Genomic DNA, 22,465 nt, shown 5'->3' with positions numbered 1-22,465 from the left:
GAACCTGTAAGAATCTTCCCCTTGACGTCACTAACCAACAAACAGTAAATACCGGGAATATTGAAGTGATCGCTGCAGTGTGCACTATTCCGTATATTAATTTAATGTTCCTATGAAAACACATCAAAAACGACTAAATATAATAGTCAAACAGACTCCGAGATCGAGGAAATAAAAGCATTGTTTTCCTTAACGTTAAAAATCACGAGGAAGTTTGGATATAAAATTCACTTGACACATCACCACTCAAAGTCAGTTGATTTTGTAAACACGCCTGGCAGTGTTGTGTGTCTGTTGGCGCAGTGTTGTGGTATGGTGTGGCGTTGTTACTGTGAGCGTGTTGGTTTTGTGTTACAGTTTCTGTGTTGGCTTTGCGTAAAGGTGTGTACACGTGTGTGTGTTGTGGTGTGCTATTGGTGCTGCGTTACGGTGTGGGTGTTGGCGCTCTTGACATTGTGCAACTGTGGTGTAGTTGGACACGTGAAAACTTAACCATGGAGACGAGATTAATGGTGCTGTGGTTGATGCTGTGTGTGGCGGTGGTTATTGGTCATAAACAGACAGGTAAGTGATGAAATAGTTGTGTTCAATTTCAACAGTTTAACTCGTATTCCTCAATAGAGGAACCGGGATCCTAGTGCTGTCATTAGGTAACCCTGTACAATAATACCAGAAGCATCTGGTGTTACTGTCATCTCCCCGTTCCCCTCTATATTTGTTTCAGTTACACATTGTATTTAGTGTTTACTGCGTCCCGTTTTCTATAAATTGAATTCCAAACTTATATTAAAGACCTGTGAAAATATCTTCATTATGGTATATATATATATATATATATATATATATATATATATATATATATATATATATATATATATATATATATATATATTTCATATGATCCAATGAGAAACGTGGATAAGATAAATCTTGATAAAATCACACAGGTGCTCCGTTGTTTCCCCTTTCCCGTGTGATTTATCAAGATATATATATATATATATATATATATATATATATATATATATATATATATATATATATATATATATATATATATATATATATATATATATATATTAGTATTTATGTTTCATTTTGTAAACTTTACGGAATTTATCTTTGTTTTTTAGTAAATTTATGAGAGACCGTATGAAGCAGTTGTGAAGTAAAAAGAAGTGCTGGAACATTTTGTTTTGTTTTTCTCTCTCTGGTTAGGCTTTGAGGTAGATAGGATGGGACAAGCTTGGTTATCTGAGCAATCATGGGTAATTTTGGTGTTATCTAAGGTGTAGTATGTACTGTATGTTTAATATGGCTGAAAGAATAATGTTATAGTGAGAGAGCATTATATTTGGTGGATACAACATTCTTTTAAGATAATTAATTTGTGGCCTTTTTGTATGTTTTAAATTAGACAAATATGGTTTTAAATTAGACAAATTTAGATTTAGGCACGAAATAGGTAAATATTGGCTTGGAAATAGAGTAGTGGATGAATGGAACAAGTTACCAAATATCATCACTTCAATTTCAATTTCAATTGTTTATTCCTTGATAGAGGAAGCGGGATCCTAGTGCTGTCACTAGGTACCCCTGTACAATAACACCAGAAGCATTTGGCACATGTCACAAGTATAAACAGCTCTGTGAAGAGCTGCAGAAGGACCTCTGTGGGCTCCAGGAATGGTCGAAGAAATGGCTGCTGAGATTCAATGTCACGAAGTGTAAGAGGATGCACCAGGGGCGTACCAACGGTAAGGGGGCGTATCATATGTCCCAACGGGATGAAGAAACTGCATTAGTTAAGACTGAATGTGAGAAGGACCTAGGTGTGTATGTTGACAATGAGCTGAAGTTCTCGGGCCATTGCGAGAAGAAGGTAAACCAGGCAAATAAATTATTGGGTCTTATAAAAAGGTCGTTCAGATATCTAGACGGTTCGTCCCTCGGAACGATCTTCAGGAGTGAAGTGCTTCCCCATCTGGAGTACTGTCACCCTGTCTGGTCCCCGAGATATGCTAGGGACTGTCAGTTGGTTGAAAATGTTCAAAGGAGGGCCACCAGCCTGGTGCCTGCACTTCGGCACCTCAGCTACCCTGAGAGATTGGAGTGCCCGAACTTGCCTAGCTTATACTACAGACGGGCAAGGGGGGACCTAGTTGAGGTGTATAAGCATCTCAGGGGGCACTACTCAGTCGAGTGTCCTTACTTGGAGCTGGCGGATGCTCGCCCCACAAGGGGTCACAGCTCAAGATTGAAGAAGCCGCAAGTCCAGAAAACTGTGAGGGCAAACTTTTTCGGAGTGAGGGTTGTAAACTCTTGGAACAATCTACCAGAGAGTGTTGTGACGGCACCGAGGGTGAGTTCTTTCAAGAAAAGACTTGACCAACACTGGAGCGGGTTCAGGTACATTCAGGAGCCGGTGCATGCCCAGTATTTGCCAACAGTGCGTGACAAAGACGTGACCGATCGCCCGGGCGGCTAGCGAGCCGACCAGTGGCGAAGAGGATAAAAGTAAAAAAGTAAAGGGGCTTACTAAAGCCTAAGGAAGGAAGGATATTCCTTTAACACATTATCAATATTATTTACATAATATCTGACCAGTATGGGGAGAATCATCGTGTCTCCGTCAGGGGGTCGTGGAGTGGTGGTCCAGCAGGCGTCACGGAAGCGTTGTGTGTGGGGACGTTTTAGGAGGTAATGGATAAGGGTGCGGCTGTCGGGTCTTCTGCATAATGCACAAAAGCGTTGCTCAGGGGATGCGGGGATACCAATCTCCCAAGCAAAGTCATACCCAATGATGATACGGGCAGCAATCACGTCCCTTTTCCGCGACCCTTTCCCATAGATATACGAGAGGTCAGGAAGTTTACGGAGGACATCGTACCAGGTGGGCGGGGAGTCCAGGGGGATGGCTGCTTCCCGAGCTTCTCTCTGTTTGCCTCATTCCCCAAGATACCGACATGAGTGGGTATCCATAGGAATGTCACAGGACTGCCTGCATCCTGAAGTGTGGATGTTAACCCTCGTATTCGGAGGATGAGGTCCTTATTCTCCCCTGATCCAAATGCAATCCCATCGAGAGCAGACCTGGAATCACAGCAAACAAGCAAGGGGCAGAAGCCACCGGCTTCTTCCTCAGCAAGAAGGGCAGCAAGGAGGGCGATCAGCTCAGCCTGAGTGGAGGATGCCCCATCAGAAACTCCGTGAGAGAGTTTGATGGGCTCAGATGCATCAGGACGGCAGATGTAGACACCAGCCCAGGCCAGGGGGAAGTAGACGAACCAACAGTGGGGGTGACAACAATATCAGGCAGGAGGTCGTATTCCTAAAGGGCTCGGATGAGTGATCCTTGCCACTGTCTTCTAGATGGAGGTCGGCCTCGGACAGCAGAAGTCAAGTTGGCTTGGACATAGTTGCCCCGAAGATCCTGTAGAATGGAAACGGTAGTTTTTAGGTAAAACTCCTGGACACGACCCTGTAAGGGGGAAAGACCAAGTTCGGTATATAGAAAAGTAGAGCGTGTCCACTGAGGAGCCCCAAGGATGATACGAGCAGCTTTCCTCTGGATAACTTCGAGACGGTTGACAGCAGTCCGACTAATGTTGACGAGGGCAGGGGCGTCGTAGTCGACACAGGAGCGGACAAAGGACTTGTACATGGTGAGAAGTACAGGGATGGTGGCACCAAGGGAACCCCTGCACATGGGAGAGAGGGGAGCAAGACCCCGAAAGCATATGTCTCGAAGGTAGCGGACTTCAGGGATCTGACGTGTGCGAGTTACATAGACACCCAGGTATTTTGTCTCATTAACCCAGTCCAAGGGCGTTCCTGATAAGAGAAGGGGGGAAGATATAACACGACAGTGCCACATGGCTTTTGTTTTAGCAGTTGAAAGACAGAAACCAAGTGAATCATACAGTACTCTGGAGACCAGAGGTGCAATGGAGTGCATTAGTGTTAAACAAGGTGAGACTCAGGACTCCACTTTGAGGGGTGCCGAGGTTCATTTCTTGAACAGGAGATATCGAGTCTTCAACGCGAACCCGGGCCTGACGTCCATTGAGGTAAGAGGCGATCCATCGAAGAAGTCTCCCTTTAACCCCTAACTGCACAAGTTCAGCTAAAATGAGGGCAGGCTGAGCCGTATCAAAGGTTCCCTTGATATCAAAGAAGGCAGAGACGGGGGCAGTCTGATTGTAATAAAAGGAAGCAATGGAGTGTGCTGTGTTGTGACGTTGAGGGAGTTGTGGAAGCCGCCTATGGTGTGAAGAAGGCGACGATGGAGTATCGTTTCCATCATCTTGCAAACACAAGAGACTAATGGGTCGATATTTCCCAGGATCTCCCTACTTAAGGATGGGGATAATGGTGGCATTTTTCCAGTTAGATGGGAGAACCCCATGTTCATAAGACATATTGTAGAGAGTGAGCAGGTGGCCGTAAGGAATATTAGTACAGGCGTTGAGGATGGAGTAGGTTATCTGATCATCCCAAGAGATGTGTCTTTTCCAGAGCGACGAGCACTGTCAAGCTCGAACTGTGTAATGGGATGATCAGTGAGGGCAGGGGAGGTAAGAGCAGCACGAACAACAGGCTCAGACGCATCGGTACGAGCCTGCACTGCCTCCTGCATCAGGTCTAGAAGTGCCTCAGGGTAGGAAGCTCGTGCCCAGTCCTCCATTAAAGAACAGGCAAGGGAAGCAGGGTCAGAGTAGGGAGGGGGCCTCCGTCGAGTACCCCGTATAGCATTAATCCGATTCCAGACATAAGAGGGTGACGACTGGAACGATGGAGACCCCGTGAAGGATAGCCAGTCCGCCTCACGAATCCGACGCGCTCCTGAGTTGCAAAGGAGCACCAGTTTTTTAAGTCTTCCCAATCCTCTGGAGAGTGGAGATCACGGGTTACCTGCCAGAGATGTCTCATGCCAGGGATACGTGGAGGGGCAGTGCGATTGACAGAGTCATACACGGCATCAACAAAATCAGCGCCATAAGAGTCAAGGGACTGGGGGACAACATAGGATTCCACCCAGGTAGAAAGGTATTGAATAAAGGAAGGAACAGCATGTCGTGTGAGACGAGGGCGAGGGGATCGATAAGGAGCTGATGTCGGGGCAGAGAAGGAGAGCCTGAGATCGGTAGTAACGGCAAGATGGTCACTATACAGAGCAGGCTCGGTGCAGACGGTAGGATGAAAGGAGGTATGACCATTCAATAGTAAGCCAACATCAAGGTAACTATAGGGGAGGCGAGTAGGATCGTCAGGACAAAGAAAGCAAACATCATCATCCCCATTAAGAAACTGTGAGAGATGTGATCCGTTAAGAGTACATGGCGTGGGATGATCCGGAGTAAGAGTGGGATGGCAGGCATTAAAGTCGCCAAGAACAAGAGTGGGAACCCCATCATGGAGGTCGTGAAGAACCTGGGGTCCAGAGAATCACTCTTGAAATGAACACTGACTACACGAAGGGTCCGGTCACCAAGAGTAAGGTTAGACAGAAAGTAATTCAGACGGGGGTCCATGTGAGTCAGGTGAAGGCAGAAGAACAGATGGAATGGTTTTACGCACAAGGGTGAGGAGGCCACGAGCCTGTCCACGGTACCGAGGCAGGGTGTAAACAGTATAGTCAGAGAGGCGGAGTGGAGTAACATTGTCTGTGATGGTTTCCTGAAGTAGAGCGACATCTACTTGATGGGAGAGCACAATCTGGGCGAGGTCTGTCCGGCGAGGTCAAAGTCCCTGGATGTTCCATTGTAAGAAGAGGAGGGAGCGGCCTCCGGTGTGAGATGAAGAGTTGGTGGGGATAGACAGGGCTCCGGAAGAGGTACCAAATTCTGTTGAGGATATTGGAGAGGGTGGAGTGGGAGAGCAAGGGATGGATCCTCCATTTCGGGAGAAGGAAGGAGGCGGGTCACCAAGGCTTGCAAAATGTGCCCCTGCTAAGTCAGGGTGCCCAGAATGAGTTGCTGTTGCCTCTGTACAGTCACAATTGTCTCCACAAACTGGGTGAGTTGGGCAGAGAGAAGGTCGATTTGCTTGGAGTGGCGATCCAGACGGAGAGTGATTGTTTCCATAGAACCAACTTGGTGTACCTGTGCAGGAGATGGAGGTGGCGGCGAGGATTGGCGAGGGCCCGACTGGGCAGGAGGTGGTGGTGATGGTGAGGGTACAAGTGAGCAAGAGTGGTGGTGCTGGTGAAGGACAGCTGGGGTCCAGGTGGGCAGGAGGTGGTGGTGACTATGTGGCAGGGCCCGCAACGACCTCGTGCCAAGAACGGTAGGAACAGGGAGGGAGATAGTTGTGTTTAGAGATGGTCTCACTCACACACACACACACACACACACACACGCACACACACACACACACACACACACACACACACACACACACACACACATACACACACACACACACACACACACACACACACACACACACACTTCTTTACGTTAATTCAGCCCAATTGATCTTGACAAAGTCTCTGTGCCTACAAATTCATATCTTCCTTTTTCTATAACAAATGTTGCTGCACACCATTTATTCAGACCCCCATATATACGGTAGTTATTTTTCAAATGCACATTATTGCATGACTGTACTCCTTAGTAAAATAAGACTATGTATTATTTACTTCTAAAAGAATGAGTATATCAGTGCAACTATTTTATGTAACAATAACATAAATGCGATAAATATACATTACCTGCGTATTAGATATAATCGTGCATAATACACATGTGATGTGTATAAATAATAGTCTATAAATGCATCTATCTTCCCATAGAAAAATCCGACTGCGAGAGAGATTTAGGAGTAATGATAAGTAGGAACCTTAAGCCAAGTAAACACTATGTTCTTGCTCGTAACAAGGCTAATAAAGTACTTGGGTTCAAACAAAGGAGTGTTAGTTACAAGACTAGCGAGGTCATCCTAAAACTGTATCTTGCTCTTGTGAGACCACACATGGATTACGCAATTCAGTTCTGGTCACCGTATTACAGAATGGATATAGAATCCTTGGAAAGAATTCAGAGGAGAATGACATGGCTAATCCCTGGCATTAGGAACCTTGAGTATAGAGACAGGTTAAAGCATCTTAATTTGCACTCCCTCGAGAGACGTAGAGCGAGGGGCGACCTGATAGAGGTGTATAAGTGGAAGTCAGGGCTGAGCAAAGGGGACATTACAAAGGTACTCAAACTATCCAACCAGGAGCGAACTCGTAACAATGGTTTTAAATTAGACAAATTTAGATTTACGCGTGAAATAGGTAAACACTGGTTTGGAAACAGAGTAGTGGATGAATGGAACAAGTTACCAAATATCATCATTAACTCGAATACGCTGAATAGCTTCAAACATAGGTTGGATGCTTATATGAGCAATAGGGGTTGGGTGTAAACGGGACTGCCCAGTATGGGCCAATAGGCCCACTGCAGTTTCCTCCATTCTTATGTTCTTACGTTCTTATGTTATCTTAATATTAAACCCTGCAATTTACATAATATTTTCTGCATATATCGTGCGTCTGTAAAGCTGTTCTAGGGTGCGAAATTTACCATTGTAAAGGGTGCGCCAGGGGATAGGGTGTGAAATTTACCATTGTAAGGGGTGCCCAGGGGATAGGGTGCGAAATGTACCATTGTAAGGGGTGTCCAGGGGATAGGGTGCAAAATGTACCATTGTAAGGGGTGCCCAGGGGATAGGGTGCAAAATGTACCATTGTAAGGGGTGCCCAGGGGATAGGGTGCATGTGTCGGTCACACAATATATATATATATATATATATATATATATATATATATATATATATATATATATATATATATATATATATATATATCTTAGTTCTTGATTTGATAAGTGGCAGGGCGGAAGTAAACACTTTGTTGGTTTTGCTTTATTGTAGAAAAGTATAGTTTCACAGGTACTGAGTTCAGTTGAGAGTATATTTTACCTTCTGCTTCAGGGAAATGTCTTAGTACACTTATATAAGAGAGCACTTAAGTGAGATGTTCACTGGGTAACAGGTGATATGATAGTCTCTCTCTCACCAAGGAGAGGGAGTTGTCAGGCGGGCCTTACAGGATACGCGCCAGGTTGTTGTTGTTGAACTGTGCAACCAAGCTTATCTCGCCTGCTCCCAGAGGAAATGTCAACTCACCAATTGATTCATACTATGGATGAATGACTTGGTGAATATATGGGTAATATACATTTGGGTAAATATTTATATAATACAAATTGTGCTGTTACATGCAAAATGTATCATTAGGGTGCACACTGCAGGGTGGTAGAGTGCAATTTGCCATTGTAAGGTAGGGGTGAAAATTTACCATTGTGCGCTGCAAAATTTATCATTGTAAGGGGTGCGCAGGGGGGTAGGGTGTGAAATTTACCGTTGTAAGGGCTGCGCAGGGGGGTAGGGTGTGAAATTTACCATTGTAATTGGTGTGCAAGGGGGTAGAGTGCAAAATTTACCATTGAAAGGGGTGCACAGGGGGGTAGGGTGTGAAATTTACCATTGTAGGGGGTGCGCAGGGGATAGGGTGCAAAATTTACCATTATAAGGGGTGTGCCCCCCCTGGATCCACTACTGTTACTATGCCATTATGTGAATCTGTTGTTAAATTTTGTAGACCTGTCTTTATTTTGGTTTCCCTTAATAGCTCTTTATATCAGGGGCGGATCCAGGAATATCAAAAAAGGGGATCCAAGAAATTGTGGGTGGGGGAACATGGCGAGCGCAGTGAGCCTACTCAATATCTTGGGCATTTTGAGGCCATATGCACTTGATATTAGGAGATATTCTTAAGTCAATAGTAAATACTTCTTACTATGCAAAAATGCCTGAGTACAATACTGCATTAACGAAAAAGTATTGGAATTTTCTGGTGAAAAGGGGGGTCTAGACCCCCAGGACCCCCCCCTCCCCCCTTGGGTCCGCCTTTGTATATTATATTGAAATGAAATGAAATGAAGAAATGGAGAGAACAGTTTTAGAGTAACAATCAATTTTTAATCATCTCTGGCTTAACCCAAGTCAAAATTGCGAGATGAGCAGTTCATATTAATTCAGTTTACATAAAAAGTATCATGGACGACGGTTCTACGCCTGTTTATCCATAAGAACATAAGAAAGTGGGATACTGCAGGAGGCCGACTGGCCCATACAGGGCAGGTCCCTTTCACACCCATCCCAGCACTTCCATGTGCCTATCCAACTTCGTCTTGAAGCTCCCTAGCGTCCCCGATCCTACTATAGCACTCGGTAGCCTATTCCACATATCCACAACTCTATTACCAAACCAGTGCTTGCCTATATCCTTTCTGAATCGGAATTTATCTAATTTAAAGCCATTTGTTCTAGTTATTTCGTTATTACTGAGCTTCAGAACATCTTCCATTTTACCCTTGTTAATCCCACTTACCCACTTGAACACCTCTATCATATCTCCCCTAACTCTACGCCTCTCTAATGAATGCAAGCCTAAGCTTTTCAGTCTTTCTTCATATGGAAGGTTTCTAATATTATGGATCATTTTTGTCATTCTTCTTTGTACTCTCTTCAAAGAATCTATGTCCATCCTATAATAAGGACACCAGAATTGAACGGCATAATCCATGTGTGGCCTCACTAATGCTAGGTAAAGTTTCAAGATAACCTCAGCAGTTCTGTTACTCACACTCCTAGATATGAACCCAAGAATCCTGTTTGCCTTGTTGCGAACGCTAATACATTGTTTACTAGGTTTCAAGTCGTTGCTAACAAATACACCTAGATCTTTTTCACAATCTGAGTTTTCTATTTCCGTGTTACCTAGTTTATACTTAACGTTTGTATTCGTCTTCCCTATCTGTAGTACCTTGCATTTATCAGTATTAAAATTCATTTGCCAGTCTACTGACCACTCATGTAAGGTATCTAGATCTCTTTGAAGGTGTTCAAAGTCACTGTCTGAATTTATCACTCTCCCCATTTTGGTATCATCTGCAAATTTACTAATCCTACTAGTTATACCTAAATCAAGATCATTAATGAATATAACAAACAGCAGAGGGCCTAATACAGATCCCTGGGGAACTCCGCTTTTGACACCCCACCCCAGTCTGACTTATCCATTTATGCTGACTCTTTGTTTCCTACCAGTTAACCATGACCTAATCCATTTTAATAATGATCCACCTATTCCATGTGCTTCTACCTTCCTTATCAATCTCTCATGAGGGACTCTATCTAATGCTTTACTGAAATCTAAATAAATTATATCATATAACTTATTATTATCTACAGCTTCATATACTTCTGAGAAAAAGCTAAGCAAATTTGTGAGACAAGAACGTCCCTGGGTGAACCCGTGCTGAGAAGAATGAATTAAGTTGAATGTTTCAAGGTGGCTTCTAATTTTCGTAGCAATAATTGACTCAAGCAACTTGCCTATGATTGACGTGAGACTAATGGGACGGTAATTTGATGCAATTGATTTATCACCTTTTTTGAAAATCGGAACTACATTTGCAAGTTTCCAAGCTTCTGGTACTAGGCCCGATTCTAATGACTTATTAAATAAAACTGCTAATGGATTACTCAACTCGTCTCTAGATTCTTTTAATATTCTAGCATATACCTCGTCTGGACCAGGCGATTTATGAGGCTTCAGTTTGTTAATTACTTTAAGCACATCGTTACTAGTAATATTGATATTCATCAACATATTTTCTATACTGTCGTTATATACCTTATGAACTTCTGGAAACTGTGCTAGGTTTTCATTTGTGAATCTGGGCGAAAATGACTATTTAACGTACTACACATTTCTAACTCATCATCAGTCATTTCTCCTGTCGTAGTTTTAAGGGGACCTATTGTATCTCTAACCTTTGATTTATACAGTTGATAAAAAGCTTTGGGGTTATTTTTCGATTCGTTTGCTACCTTGATTTCATAATTTCTCTTTGCTTTCCTAATTTCTGTTTTTACCTGTCTTGTTAGGTTCTGATAGTAACCAAGTAAGTGATTTTCGCCTTTCTTAACTTTTCTATATACTCCTTTCTTTTTCCCTAGAAGATCTAAGAGTCTATTATTCATCCATTTTGGTCGGTTCCGTATCGATCTGAATCAATCGAATCCAAATCTGTATCTCACTACGTTACTCTAAATAATAAAGCTAGTATAAGTTTATCTTACACTCCAGTGAGTGTAATGACAGCTGCGTGCCAGTCACCAACACACACAGAAATAATAGCAGTAAGACGTTGTTTATCATGAGTTAATGGCAGGGTATTGCAAATTGTGCATAAAATTATTTTTTACCGGTGCTGGCATAACATGTCAGCGCCTAGACAAACAGGAAAACACCTACAACACAAGTAAATATAACAAATTTCTTACCCTAGAACAAGCTGCTGAACGGGATGGAGGAACTGAAGCTGAGAAGACGAGAGAAAGCACTGCAGGTGTTTCTAAGACTGATGACGTAAGCTTGGGCGAGGAAAATAATGAAAAAGAAGATGAGGAAATTAAGGATTTAAGCAGCGAGGCAAGTGGCGTGAATAAGGAAACAGAAGATGAGGAAAATGACGTGGATAACAGCAGTGCAGTAGAAATAGAGGAAATTGGCGAAGCTGGTTTGGAGATCAGGACACGGTTGGTGGTAGGCTTGGAGAACGGGTGGGCTAGGGGCCGTGTGGAGGAGGAACAGCTTCTTGCCTCCGCCCATAACTTCAACTATAACATCGAGGTAAGACTTGAGGTAAAGTTCCCCCCCCCCCCACACACACACACACCACTGGGCGATATCATCGAGCTTACTTGTAATAACTTTATATTAATCTGAATAACCGAAAAATATCACTGACTTGTAATGGTGGATAGTTCTGTGATATCTCAAAGACAGATTATTAACCACCCGCTTCCTCCTCCTAAAGGTAAATGAGGACAGTGAAGTTCCCAGCTGTGACGAAAACGGAGACAACTTCCTTATGATCTTCCTGCCCAGGTAAGAAACATTTTTAAACTCATACCTTTACATGATCATCTTAACTGTTTTTTGTTTTGTTTTTATTCTGGGGCACTTATTATTTTCAAGTCTAATTTCCATACCACATAAGCACTGTAGAGTAGTGTATGTGGCCAGTTGTCTAATTTCTCTTTGTGTTTGTCTATTTCTCTTTGTTAGGCTCACATACATACGTACATGTAGGAGATCTCACACTAAGGATGGAGGTGAGAAAGGAAACTCACAATGGCGTTTTATATATATATATATATATATATATATATATATATATATATATATATATATATATATATATATTGCATTATATGTACAGAACAGTCTGGTGCTGGGAAGTTGCTGCTTGGTAGAGGAGTTGCTGTGGAGGAGCTTCTTTAGAGGAGGTCTTCTCTGCTTAAGAACGTGGTGTTGTCTGACCTTCACGACATGACATGACATAAATGCTAGTGACAGAGGGGAAGGATAAAGGGAGGATTGAAGTGAATTTTAGAAGGAGGTAAAGGTGCCGTGGCTAAACACAGCTTGCGTGAGGGAGTTTAAGTTGGAGGCAGCAACAACTCGCCTGGACGCGGCGAGGAGGCGGGAGGACAGAGTCAGGTGAGCGTCAGGTCAAGCGTCAGGTGCGTGTTGGGTTGGGCCATGGTTTCTCAGTACTTGGTCGGCTTGATTGTGTGTGTTGTTTTCTTGTTTGGAGGAAATGTCTTGGTCTTCTGTCTTGGTATTCTTCTTAGCTTGAAGTTGATTTTCTTCTTACTCTCCTCCTCTTCTTGCTCTCTTGAAGTGTCCATTCATTCGTGTTTGGGTCTTGTTCTTCGTCTTCCTCGTGTCTTATGTCCTCATAGGTGTGGAAGAAGTCGGAGACGGTGAGGTTGACCACGTGGGCTTCAGCTCCACGGGCCTCGTGGTGTTCTTGATTCTTTGTGACGTGTGTCTTTTCTTGAGTTTTCTTTTCTTGGGTTTTCTTTTCTTGATTTTTCTTTTCTTCTGTTTTTTTCTTGTCTTGGGAGCGTACAGCACGAATCGAATCGAATCGAAAAATGCTAGTGACAGGGGGGAAGGAGGTTCAGGAGAAGAATAAAGGGAGGATTGAAGTGAATTTTAGGAGGAGAGAATAGGTGCAGTGGCTAAACACCGCTTGCGTGAGGGAGTATAAGTTGGAGGCAGCAGCAACTCGCCCGGACGCGGCCAGGAGGCGACAGGACAGAGTCAGGCAAGCGTCAGGTCAAGCTAGTTAGGCCGCACCTCGATTATGCGGTTCAGTTCTGGTGCCCCTATTATAGAATGGATATAAATTCACTAGAGTCGGTGCAGCGAAGAATGACAAAAATGATTCAGGGACTTAGAAACCTTCCATATCAGGATAGGTTAAAGAAACTTAACTTGCATTCCCTAGAAAGACGAAGAGTGCGGGGAGATATGATAGAAGTATTTAAGTGGGTGAAAGGAATCAATAAAGGGGATATAGATAAAGTTCTTATAATATCCGAGCAGGATAGGACTCGGAGCAACGGATTCAAGTTGGATAAGTTTAGGTTTAGGAGGGAGATAGGAAGAAACTGGTTCACAAATAGGGTGGTGGACGAGTGGAACAAGCTTAGCAACTTTGTAGTAAGTGCGGGAACTCTGGAGAGTTTCAAGGGGAGGCTGGATAGATTCATGGATGATAGAGAGTGGTAGTGGCTCTCGACGGGAGCTGCCATGCACGGGCCAACCGGCCTGTTGCAGACTCCTTATTTTCTTGTGTTCTTGTGTTCCTGTGTCAGGTGCGTGTTGGGTTGGGCCATGGATTCTCAGTGCTTGGTCGGCTAGATTGTGTGTGTTGTTTTCTTGTGTGGAGGAAATGTCTTGGTATTCTTCTTAGCTTGATGCAGATTTTCTTCTAACTCTCCTCCTCTTCTTGCTCTCTTGAAGTGTCCATTCATTCGTGTTTGGGTCTTGTTGTTCGTCTTCCTCGTGTCTTATGTCCTCATAGGTGTGGAAGAAGTCGGAGACGGTGAGGTTGACCACGTGGGCTTCAGCTCCACGGGCCTCGTGGTGTTCTTGATTCTGTGTGGCGTGTGTCTTTTCTTGTGTTTTCTTTTCTTGGGTTTTCTTTTCTGCTGGTTTTTTCTTGTCTTGGGCGCGTACAGCAAGGAGGGCCTCTTTGTAGCTCAGTTTCTTGTCGAGTAGCGCCTTGGCTATCCTGCATTCCTCCTTCCATTTCGGGCAGGTTCGATCGGCGGAGGAGTGTGGGCCGCCACAGGCAGCGCATTTTTTTACTGTGTTGGGGCAGACCGTGTAGCGGTGTCCGGGGTTGCCGCACAGGGAGCAGGTGTCCTCCTACGCCTCACACTTGTTGACAGTGTGTCCGTAGTGCTGGCATTTGTAACAGCGTTTCGGTCTGCAGTAGGGCTTGACTGGCACAGTTACCCACGCCAGTTGAGCCTCCTTGGGTAAGGTTGTATGGTGTCCGATGAGGGCAGTGGTGTCGGACAGCTTCTTCACAACTTGGAGTTGCCCCTTGAGGAGCTCACTCAGCTCTGCTTGGTCCACGTGGGCAATTTCGGCGTGGGAGATTACTCCCAGCTTCAGGTTGTCCTACTTGTAGGCAATCATTTTAAATGGAATGCCGTTGATGTCTGGGATCTCCGCGAGCTGTACGGGCATACCCTTCTCGGCGAAGGTGATCTTGATGTCACCATGGAGCTCCAGTCGTTCCACCTTGGTGACCCCCACGATCTCATTAGTTTCAAAGAACTTCTTGAGAACTAGGAGGTTTAATTTCTTGGGGCAGGTCGGCGTATCCGCGCCACGTTATCAAACTCGTAACCGTTCATGGTGAGAGAGGGTTAGAGAGTCGTACAGCACGGCGAAGCATGGGGTATTTATATCATTCTGCCGGATCAAGAATCGAAATGCAAAGAAGAGAAATGCTGATGATTGGCTAAGATGAAGGCGGCACTTGACCAATCACCGCACAGTTCAAACGCAAGGCCTGATTTGTGGAACTCGCCGCTGGCTGGCTGGTAAGCGGACGGCAAGTGACCAATCAGCAGTTGTAGGGGAGAGTATCCACTACAATACTCCACCCTTCTCCCCACAAGCGCTGCAGGAAACTTGTTGTCGGCAGGGTTGTATCCCACATGTGAGACAGAACGGGTGGGGATGTGAACCACTCGGCTGCTATGGGTGACGACTCCGTCTAGTGACACAAAATCTGTGGGAGAAGCAAAGGGAGAAGGAGGATTGTAGAATAGAGAAGGTTGAACGGCGGGAGGAACAGGCGAGGAATGTGGTGTTTCTCTTGCGGCAGGTGCAAAGTCCTCGGGGGCGCCGGGTGGGGTGTCTGGGTCCATAGGGCCGGATGCAGGATCCTCATCAGGAGCAGGGTCAGGAGCACTAAGTACCTGAGGGAAAAAAAAGAGGGTGCTGCAGGCGGCAATGGTAACCAGACAGGTGAAGGGGGCGCAGGCATGGTTTGCTGGAGGGAATGTGGTGTTTTTTTGGCGGCAGGTGCACACTCCTTGGGGGTGCTGGGTGGCATGTCTGGGTCCACAGGGCTAGGTGCCTGATCCTCAACAGGAGCAGTAGGTCTCTCAGAATGAAAGGAGGGCACATAGAACTGTTGTGGACAAGGTGGTGCTGCAAGTGGCAACTGTGGGCAGACTGGCGCAGGTGTGGCTTGTTCGGGATAATGCTGGGCTGGGGGCCCATAGGGTAAGGTGGCCGGCTTCATGTGATCGATGCTAACGGAATCGTGGCTGCCATTGCGAATGATAGTCAGGAACTTTGCTGACCGTGCAAAAACCGGGAAGGGTCCGTCGTAGGGGCGTTGAAGTGGGTTGTGGTGATCATCGCGCCTGATGAAGACATACTCGGCTTTGAGTAGTGCAGGAGGGATGTGTTCAGGGCGATGGGAAGGCTGGCGTGGGGCAGTAGCTTTGAATGCAGAAACTGCATGTCGTAGTGTTTGCAGTAGGTCGTGACGGACGGCAGGAGTGAAGTGGTCAAGGTCAGGAGTAAGTGAGAAGTCCCCAGGTAGGCGAAGGGGCTCGCCGAGGTTGAGATCTGCTAGGCTGCAGTCCATGTCCTCTTTGTGTGATGTGCAGATGCCAAGGAGCACTAGGGGTAGAGCATCCATCCAGCTGTAGGGGTCGTGCTGTGCCTTGATGGCGTCCTTCAGCTGCGAATAAAACCGCTCTACCATGCCGTTGGATTGAGGGTGGTAAGCAGTAGTGCAGTGTCTGGAAGTGCTGAGGAACTGCAGGAGATTATGCCAGAGGTGAGACTCAAACTAGACTCCTTGGTCAGTGATGAGAGTCATGGGAGGACCGAAACGGGAGACCCAACCAGACAGGAAGGTGCTGACGGCTAACTTTGCTGTAGCATTAGGCATGGGAATGGCTTCTGTCCACCTGGTGAAACGGTCAATGCAGGTGAAGATGTAGGTGTTGCCGCAGGATGATGGAAGAGGTCCCACGATGTCGAGGCGCACTACCTGGAAGCATCCTTTGGCTACAAGAAAGGTTTCTAAGGGAGCCCGTGTGTGTCGATGTATCTTAGAGGACTGGCAGGCCAGGCACTGGGCAGCCCATTTCCGAGCATCAGCCTTGATGCCGGGCCAGATGACACGTTGCGTGAGAAGGCAGTGGGTGGCTGAGACCATGGATGCGGTAGAAGATGGAGCGGCAATGGATGTGAGGCACAAACGGTTTAGGCTGCCCACAGGACATGTCGCACCACAACTTGATGTTCGAGCTGGGAACGGGTAGTTCTTGGAGGGCGAGATCTGAGGGAGATGTCTTGTATGCTGCAAAGTCTTCATCATTCTCTTGAGCTACGGCAAGCTTTATGTAATCCATGGGTGTAGATGAGGGAAGAATGCTGGATATATAACGAGAGAGGGTGTTGGCGATCTCGTTGTGGCTGCCCTTGATGTGTTGGATGTCGCTGGTGAACTTCGAGATAAGCCAAGTGGCGAAGAGCACGAAATGTATGTGTCTGGGAGGCTGAAAAGGCGTGGACGCGGGGCTTGTGATCAGTGAAGATGGTGAACTGACGAGCCACGAGGAAGTGCTGGAAATGCTTGACAGCAAGATATATGGCCAGGAGCTCTCGATCGAAGGCGCTGTACTTGAGTTGAGGTGGTTGAAGCCGCTGTGAGAAGAAGGCAATGAGCATGAGAGCTCCGTTGACCTCCTGTAAGACGGCGCCCACGGCAGTAAAAGAAGTGTCTGTTGTGAGAGTGGTCCGGGCGTTGGGGGCAGGGTGAGCCAGCAGGGTAAGGCGTGTGATGTGCTGCTTGATAGTGGTGAATACTGTAAAAGTCTCTTGAGTCCATATGAGAGGCTTGTGAGACGTCCTGGGGAGTTCCTTGAGAAGATCGTGGAGAGGAGCGAGGATGTTAGCAGCCTCGGCAATGAAGCTGTGGTAGTAGTCAACTAAACCCAGGAATTCTCGGAGCTTCTTCGCTGTTTCAGGTTTGGGGAACTCCTTAATGGCAGTTACCTTCTGTGGTAGGGGTTTGATGCCGCTCGACGAGACTTTGTGACCGAGGAAGTCGATGGAGGAGGCACCGAAGACGCACTTGACGGGATGAACTTTCATGTTGTTCTGCAGGCGTTGGAGAAGGAGCTGTAGTTGGTGATGATGCTCGGCAGGCGTCGGAGATGCGACGAGAATGTCGTCTTTGTAGACAGTAACAAAGTCGAGGTCGCGAAGCATGTGGTCCATGTACCTCTGGAAGGTCTGAGCTGCATTGTGTAGTCCAAAACTCATGTAGGCATATTCGAAGAGGACGGTCTTCTGGATATCTGCAGATGCCACTGGAATCTGATGGAAGGCACGCTCCAAGTCGATCTTCGAGAAGATGGTCTTGCCGTGGAGTTTGTGGTGGAAGTCCTGGGCATGCGGGATAGGGTACCTGTCAGGTTTGGTGACGAGGTTCAGGGCTCTGTAGTCACCACATATCCTCCAGTGGTTGGGTGATGGCCTTGGAACCATGTGAAGAGGAGATGCCCAGGGACTCTTTGAAGGTCAAATGATGCCGTCTTGCAGGAGTGTGTTGAATTTCGCCTTGACTGCATTCAGGAGTTCAGGACAAAGGCGGCGAGGGAGTGAGAAGACTGGAGGCCCTGTAGTCTCGATGTGGTGGAAGATTCCCAACGTAGGTGGTGGTGGAGAGACTCGGGGTGAGAAAAGTTCCTTGAACTCCTTGGGCAGGGAGAACTTGTTGGACGGCGAGAGGCAGGTGATAGTGTCGGCGACTGCGGCACGTGTACCCCGGATCATGTGTGCTGTAGGCTCATGGATGAGGCAGAAGTTGCTTGGGTCGACAACGAGCTTGTGGAAGGTGAGGAAGTCGAAGCCAAGGATGGGTTGAGAGACGTCTGCAACCACGAAGGACCAGTGCAGTCTTGGGAAGACCAAGGTCTAAGGCGAGGATGCGCGCGCCGTAGGAGGCGATGGAGGTACCGTTGGCCGCGAACAGGTCATATGAGGGTTGCTGCTATGTGTCTCGTAGTGAGGGAGGAATAATGCTGACTGAAGCCCTTGTGTCAACGAGGAATTTCCTGCCGGAGATGCGGTCGGTGATATGCAGCAGTGAGACGCCTGATGTGACGGAGTTTGTGGCGTCTACCAATCCCCGTCGATGCCGTTTCCAGAGTAGTTGCAGGGGGCCTCACAACATCTAGCGTTAGCACCGAAGCATTGATGGTACCACCAGAGGGGAGGTGCACTGTGCTGGGAGCTGGCAGCGGTGTCTGAGGTGGGATGAAGACGTTGGGGGTTGGTAGGGCACAGTGGTGGGGCAGGAACAGGAGCATCAGCAGGCATGGAGGAGCAGAGCTGCTCGAGGGTGTCCATCCTGCGGTGTAGAGACTGTAATAAAGATCCTTATTTTAGATTATAGAAACACACCCACACAAGACAATGAATGTAGTCCAGCACAATATAACTTAGGCAGAAGAACACGAACATTACTACCAATGTCTAGTAAGCTTCTCCAGCCACAACGGGTTGATACTAATTTTGCCAAGAAGAGAAAACATTTAAGAAATATCAGAAGTAAATGGTATTATGATAAAGGAGCCAAGGATTTGAATAATTTGTCAGACGATGAAACAGTACGTATGAAACCACATGTACCAGAGAAGAAAGATTGGAAATAAAGGTAATTAGATCATCGATCATACTTAACTGAAAGTGAGGCAGGTATTTTTAGGAGAAACAGATCTCATATAAGAAGGACTATGGAGAATGGGAAGAAGACACATGAGACAAATATCAATCAAGCAAGTCCTAAGAAGGCACAAGAACATAACAAAGAAATGAATAATTTGTCTCCTCCACAGCAAGACAGAGTCTGAAAATTTGAAGACTAATGTAGAGCCAAATTCTAATGACTCGTTGATAACAAGCGGGAGAATGAGGCAGACTAGAAATAATATGCCTTCAATATTTAAAGATTTTATTAAGACAAAATGAATGCATGATGTAAGTAACAATCAAATTGAACTTGTTTAAGACATCTCATTTTCTTCATTTGTAATGGATTTATTAAGTTTATAGTAACAAATTACTGTATCAGAATATTTCACTTTAGTTGCTGTCATGAAGTACTATACAGCTACGTACTCCTCGACTTACAACCTACTCGACTAACGACCACCCGGACATACAACCACCCCAGTCGTACCAAATTTTTTTCAAATTACGTGTTTTCGAGTCCCAACGTTAGTGATTGTGCTATGTAGGCTACTGAAAAAATTTTCTCTTGTAATTCCCTTTAAAATGGCTGGCAAGCTTAAAAGTGAGAGTTTTGTGGTGCTTTGAAGAAAAAGGGACACCCATTTTAGATTTTCTATGAATTATCTTCGCATTTTCGACTTACCACCAACTCGACTTACGACCTGGATTTGGGTCCCTAACCCAGTCGTAAGTCGAGGGAATCAATGAAATATAAAAGTAGGATGAATTTCTTTGGATTTTCCGCAGAGGAAACACAGGTAAGGCACGGCTGCTGTGTACAAACTTGGCACCACCGAAGTTGACGTATTCGGTAAACAAACAGACAACATTCTCGCCGATACCAACACCATTTGCCTCAGAGGCCCTTATTACACGGACACCCAAAAGCTCGAGCTTTCCTATCTTTGGACAGGAGCATCATATGACACCAAGAACAACGCCGATTGGCGGAACATGACACCGAGAGCAACACTGATTGGCTGAACATGCATAACAAGAGTCAGACAGCAACAATCTTGAGTGAAATGGAAAAGTCCTAAATACAGTACAACCCCGATTTACGCGGTCCATTGAACCCACAGGGTACCGCGTTAAGTGAAATCCGCGTAAATGGAACAACAGAACATATGGGATTAATTCCAATAGAGACTGGCCCGACCCCCAAACTCCACTTTTTGACGACACACAACTATGTTGTAGTAAAAATTTTATCTTAACTTTATGATGGTATGCACAAACAAGTATATAGAAGAGGTTAGGTTAGGAAAAATAAAGGTTAAGTAAGGAAAAATATAGGTTGGGTTAGGAAAACTAAAAGTTAGGTGTAACACTTACATTAGAAGAAGAGATGGGTCGGCATACGGGGATGGAGGCTGGTTCCGAGGCAGAGGGCAGATTACTGGCCCTCAGGTGAATCACCATTACTAGGTGCATCACCGTCACTATCAGTTACAGTTGTCAGGGCTTCCCTGACAAATCCCTCAAAGTCAACTTCACTGTCACTATCACTGGCTCTGGCTGGCTGTGGTGGGTTGCTGGCGAAGAACTCGGTAATGCTTTTTTGATGGCTAGTGTTGATGTTGTCTTGATACACCTTGATGTACGGCTCCATAGCCTGCACCAGCCGGGTATGGAAGACTTCATAGCGGTCATCGTCATTGTCGTTGGAAAGGAAGAGCTTCAATTTTTCTGCACACTCGATGGCACCCTTAATATGACTATGCGTTAACTTGTTTTCTTCGGAGATTGAACCACCATCTTCCTCTTCACTGACGTGATCATCTTCCAACATCTCGTCGGTAGTCATTTCAGGATCTCTGATCACCTCCAGGATGTCTTCGTTGGTGGTCTCGGAGAAGCCTTCAGCTGTAATACTGTACGCAGCTTCTCTGGCAAGGTCCACTGTTACTGCAACAGTCTGAACCTCACCAGTTACAGGTTGACTCCTCCTCTCACCTGGTATGCCATGCAACACATGCCTCCATGCGTGACGAATCGTAGCAATAGACAGCTGATCCCATGCCTCCACCAAGAAATCTACAGCTTGTTTGACGTTAAATTTCTTCCAAAACTGTTTGACGAGAACTTCTTGAGTCACCACCTCTTGTTCCTTGTCCTCGTCGCTTTTACTCTCGCTGTCGGTGTCACCCAGCTTGCGCAACTCATCCTTGGTGTTGATAGAGTCGTTCAGGAGCTTGAATTTCTTTGCCGAGTATGCAGCTTTAACATTGCAGATTAACTCCTGGTCCATGGGCTGGATTAATGACGTAGTGTTGGGAGGAAGGAAAACCACTTTTACGTTGGGGTGACGATCCATAAGTAGGGGCGAGTGTCCTGGTGCGTTGTCAAGGAGCAACAAAATGTTGAATGGAACATTCTGTTGCTCGCAGAATTTCTTGACGTCTGGAACGAAACAGTCGTCAAACCAGGAGAGGGACAGAGCAGAGAACATCCACGCCTTACGTGCGGTTAGCCAGTGGACATTAAGCTTGTTCATGTCCATATTCTTGTAGGCGTGCGGCTTGCGGGCTGTGTGAATCACCGATAACTTTGGTTTACAGGTACCGGAGGCATTGGTGGTAAAGAGGACGGTGATGCGCTCCTTCTGCAACTTCCGACCCCGAACCTTGCTTGCAGACTGGACAACGAAGGTCTTGGTAGGCAGCTTTTTCCAAAAAAGGCCGGATTCGTCCATGTTGAACACCTGGTCGTCAGTGAACTGCCCTTCCTCCATAACCTCACGTAAGAACGGAGGAAAATCTCTAGCCGCCACACGGTCAGCACTCGCTTCTTCACCACCAATGTTGATGTTGGTGATTTTGTTCCTCTTCTTAAACCTATGCAGCCAACCAGAGGAAGCATTGAAGGGTTTGGGCTCTGCAATTCCCATCTTACGTGACACTGCTGCGTACAGTTCACGTGCATACTCTTGAATGGATCGCGTGTCCACCGCCATGTTGCGTCGCGCCTGACGAATCAAGTAACTCACCAGCAAATTTTCCACCTTTAGCAACACCTTGTTCTGGGAATGCTTCATCATTGAAGCACCTGCAGACTTTGTGATTGTCATGTGCTCTTTGATCTTGGCTGCATCCTTCTTAATAGTACGAATCGTAGATTCGTTCACTCCATGCTGGCGCGCGAGATCAGCTTGACGTGTTCCTTTCTCCAAATCTTTAACGATCTGGTATTTCACTTCGTAGCTT

General features: G+C 45.9%; 1 protein-coding gene across 2 annotated transcripts in view; it reads left to right on the top strand.

Moving 5' to 3' along the window:
- The first annotated feature begins 246 nt into the window (after positions 1 to 246).
- LOC121868820 (multifunctional procollagen lysine hydroxylase and glycosyltransferase LH3-like) overlaps positions 247 to 22,465 on the top strand; it is a 37,097-nt gene continuing 14,878 nt past the window's right edge. For both annotated transcript variants that reach the window (XM_042369781.1, XM_042369780.1), the window contains exons 1-3: positions 247 to 564; positions 11,410 to 11,753; positions 11,941 to 12,011. In XM_042369781.1, the coding sequence (XP_042225715.1) occupies positions 495 to 564; positions 11,410 to 11,753; positions 11,941 to 12,011 (485 nt within the window). In that variant the 5' untranslated portion in view covers positions 247 to 494. The remainder of the gene's footprint in view (positions 565 to 11,409; positions 11,754 to 11,940; positions 12,012 to 22,465) is intronic.

Source organism: Homarus americanus, unplaced genomic scaffold (genome assembly GCF_018991925.1).
Source record: "Homarus americanus isolate GMGI-L3 unplaced genomic scaffold, GMGI_Hamer_2.0 scaffold30535, whole genome shotgun sequence".
NCBI classification, from domain to species: Eukaryota; Metazoa; Arthropoda; class Malacostraca; order Decapoda; family Nephropidae; genus Homarus; species Homarus americanus.
This window is presented reverse-complemented; position numbering and strand designations above follow the sequence as displayed.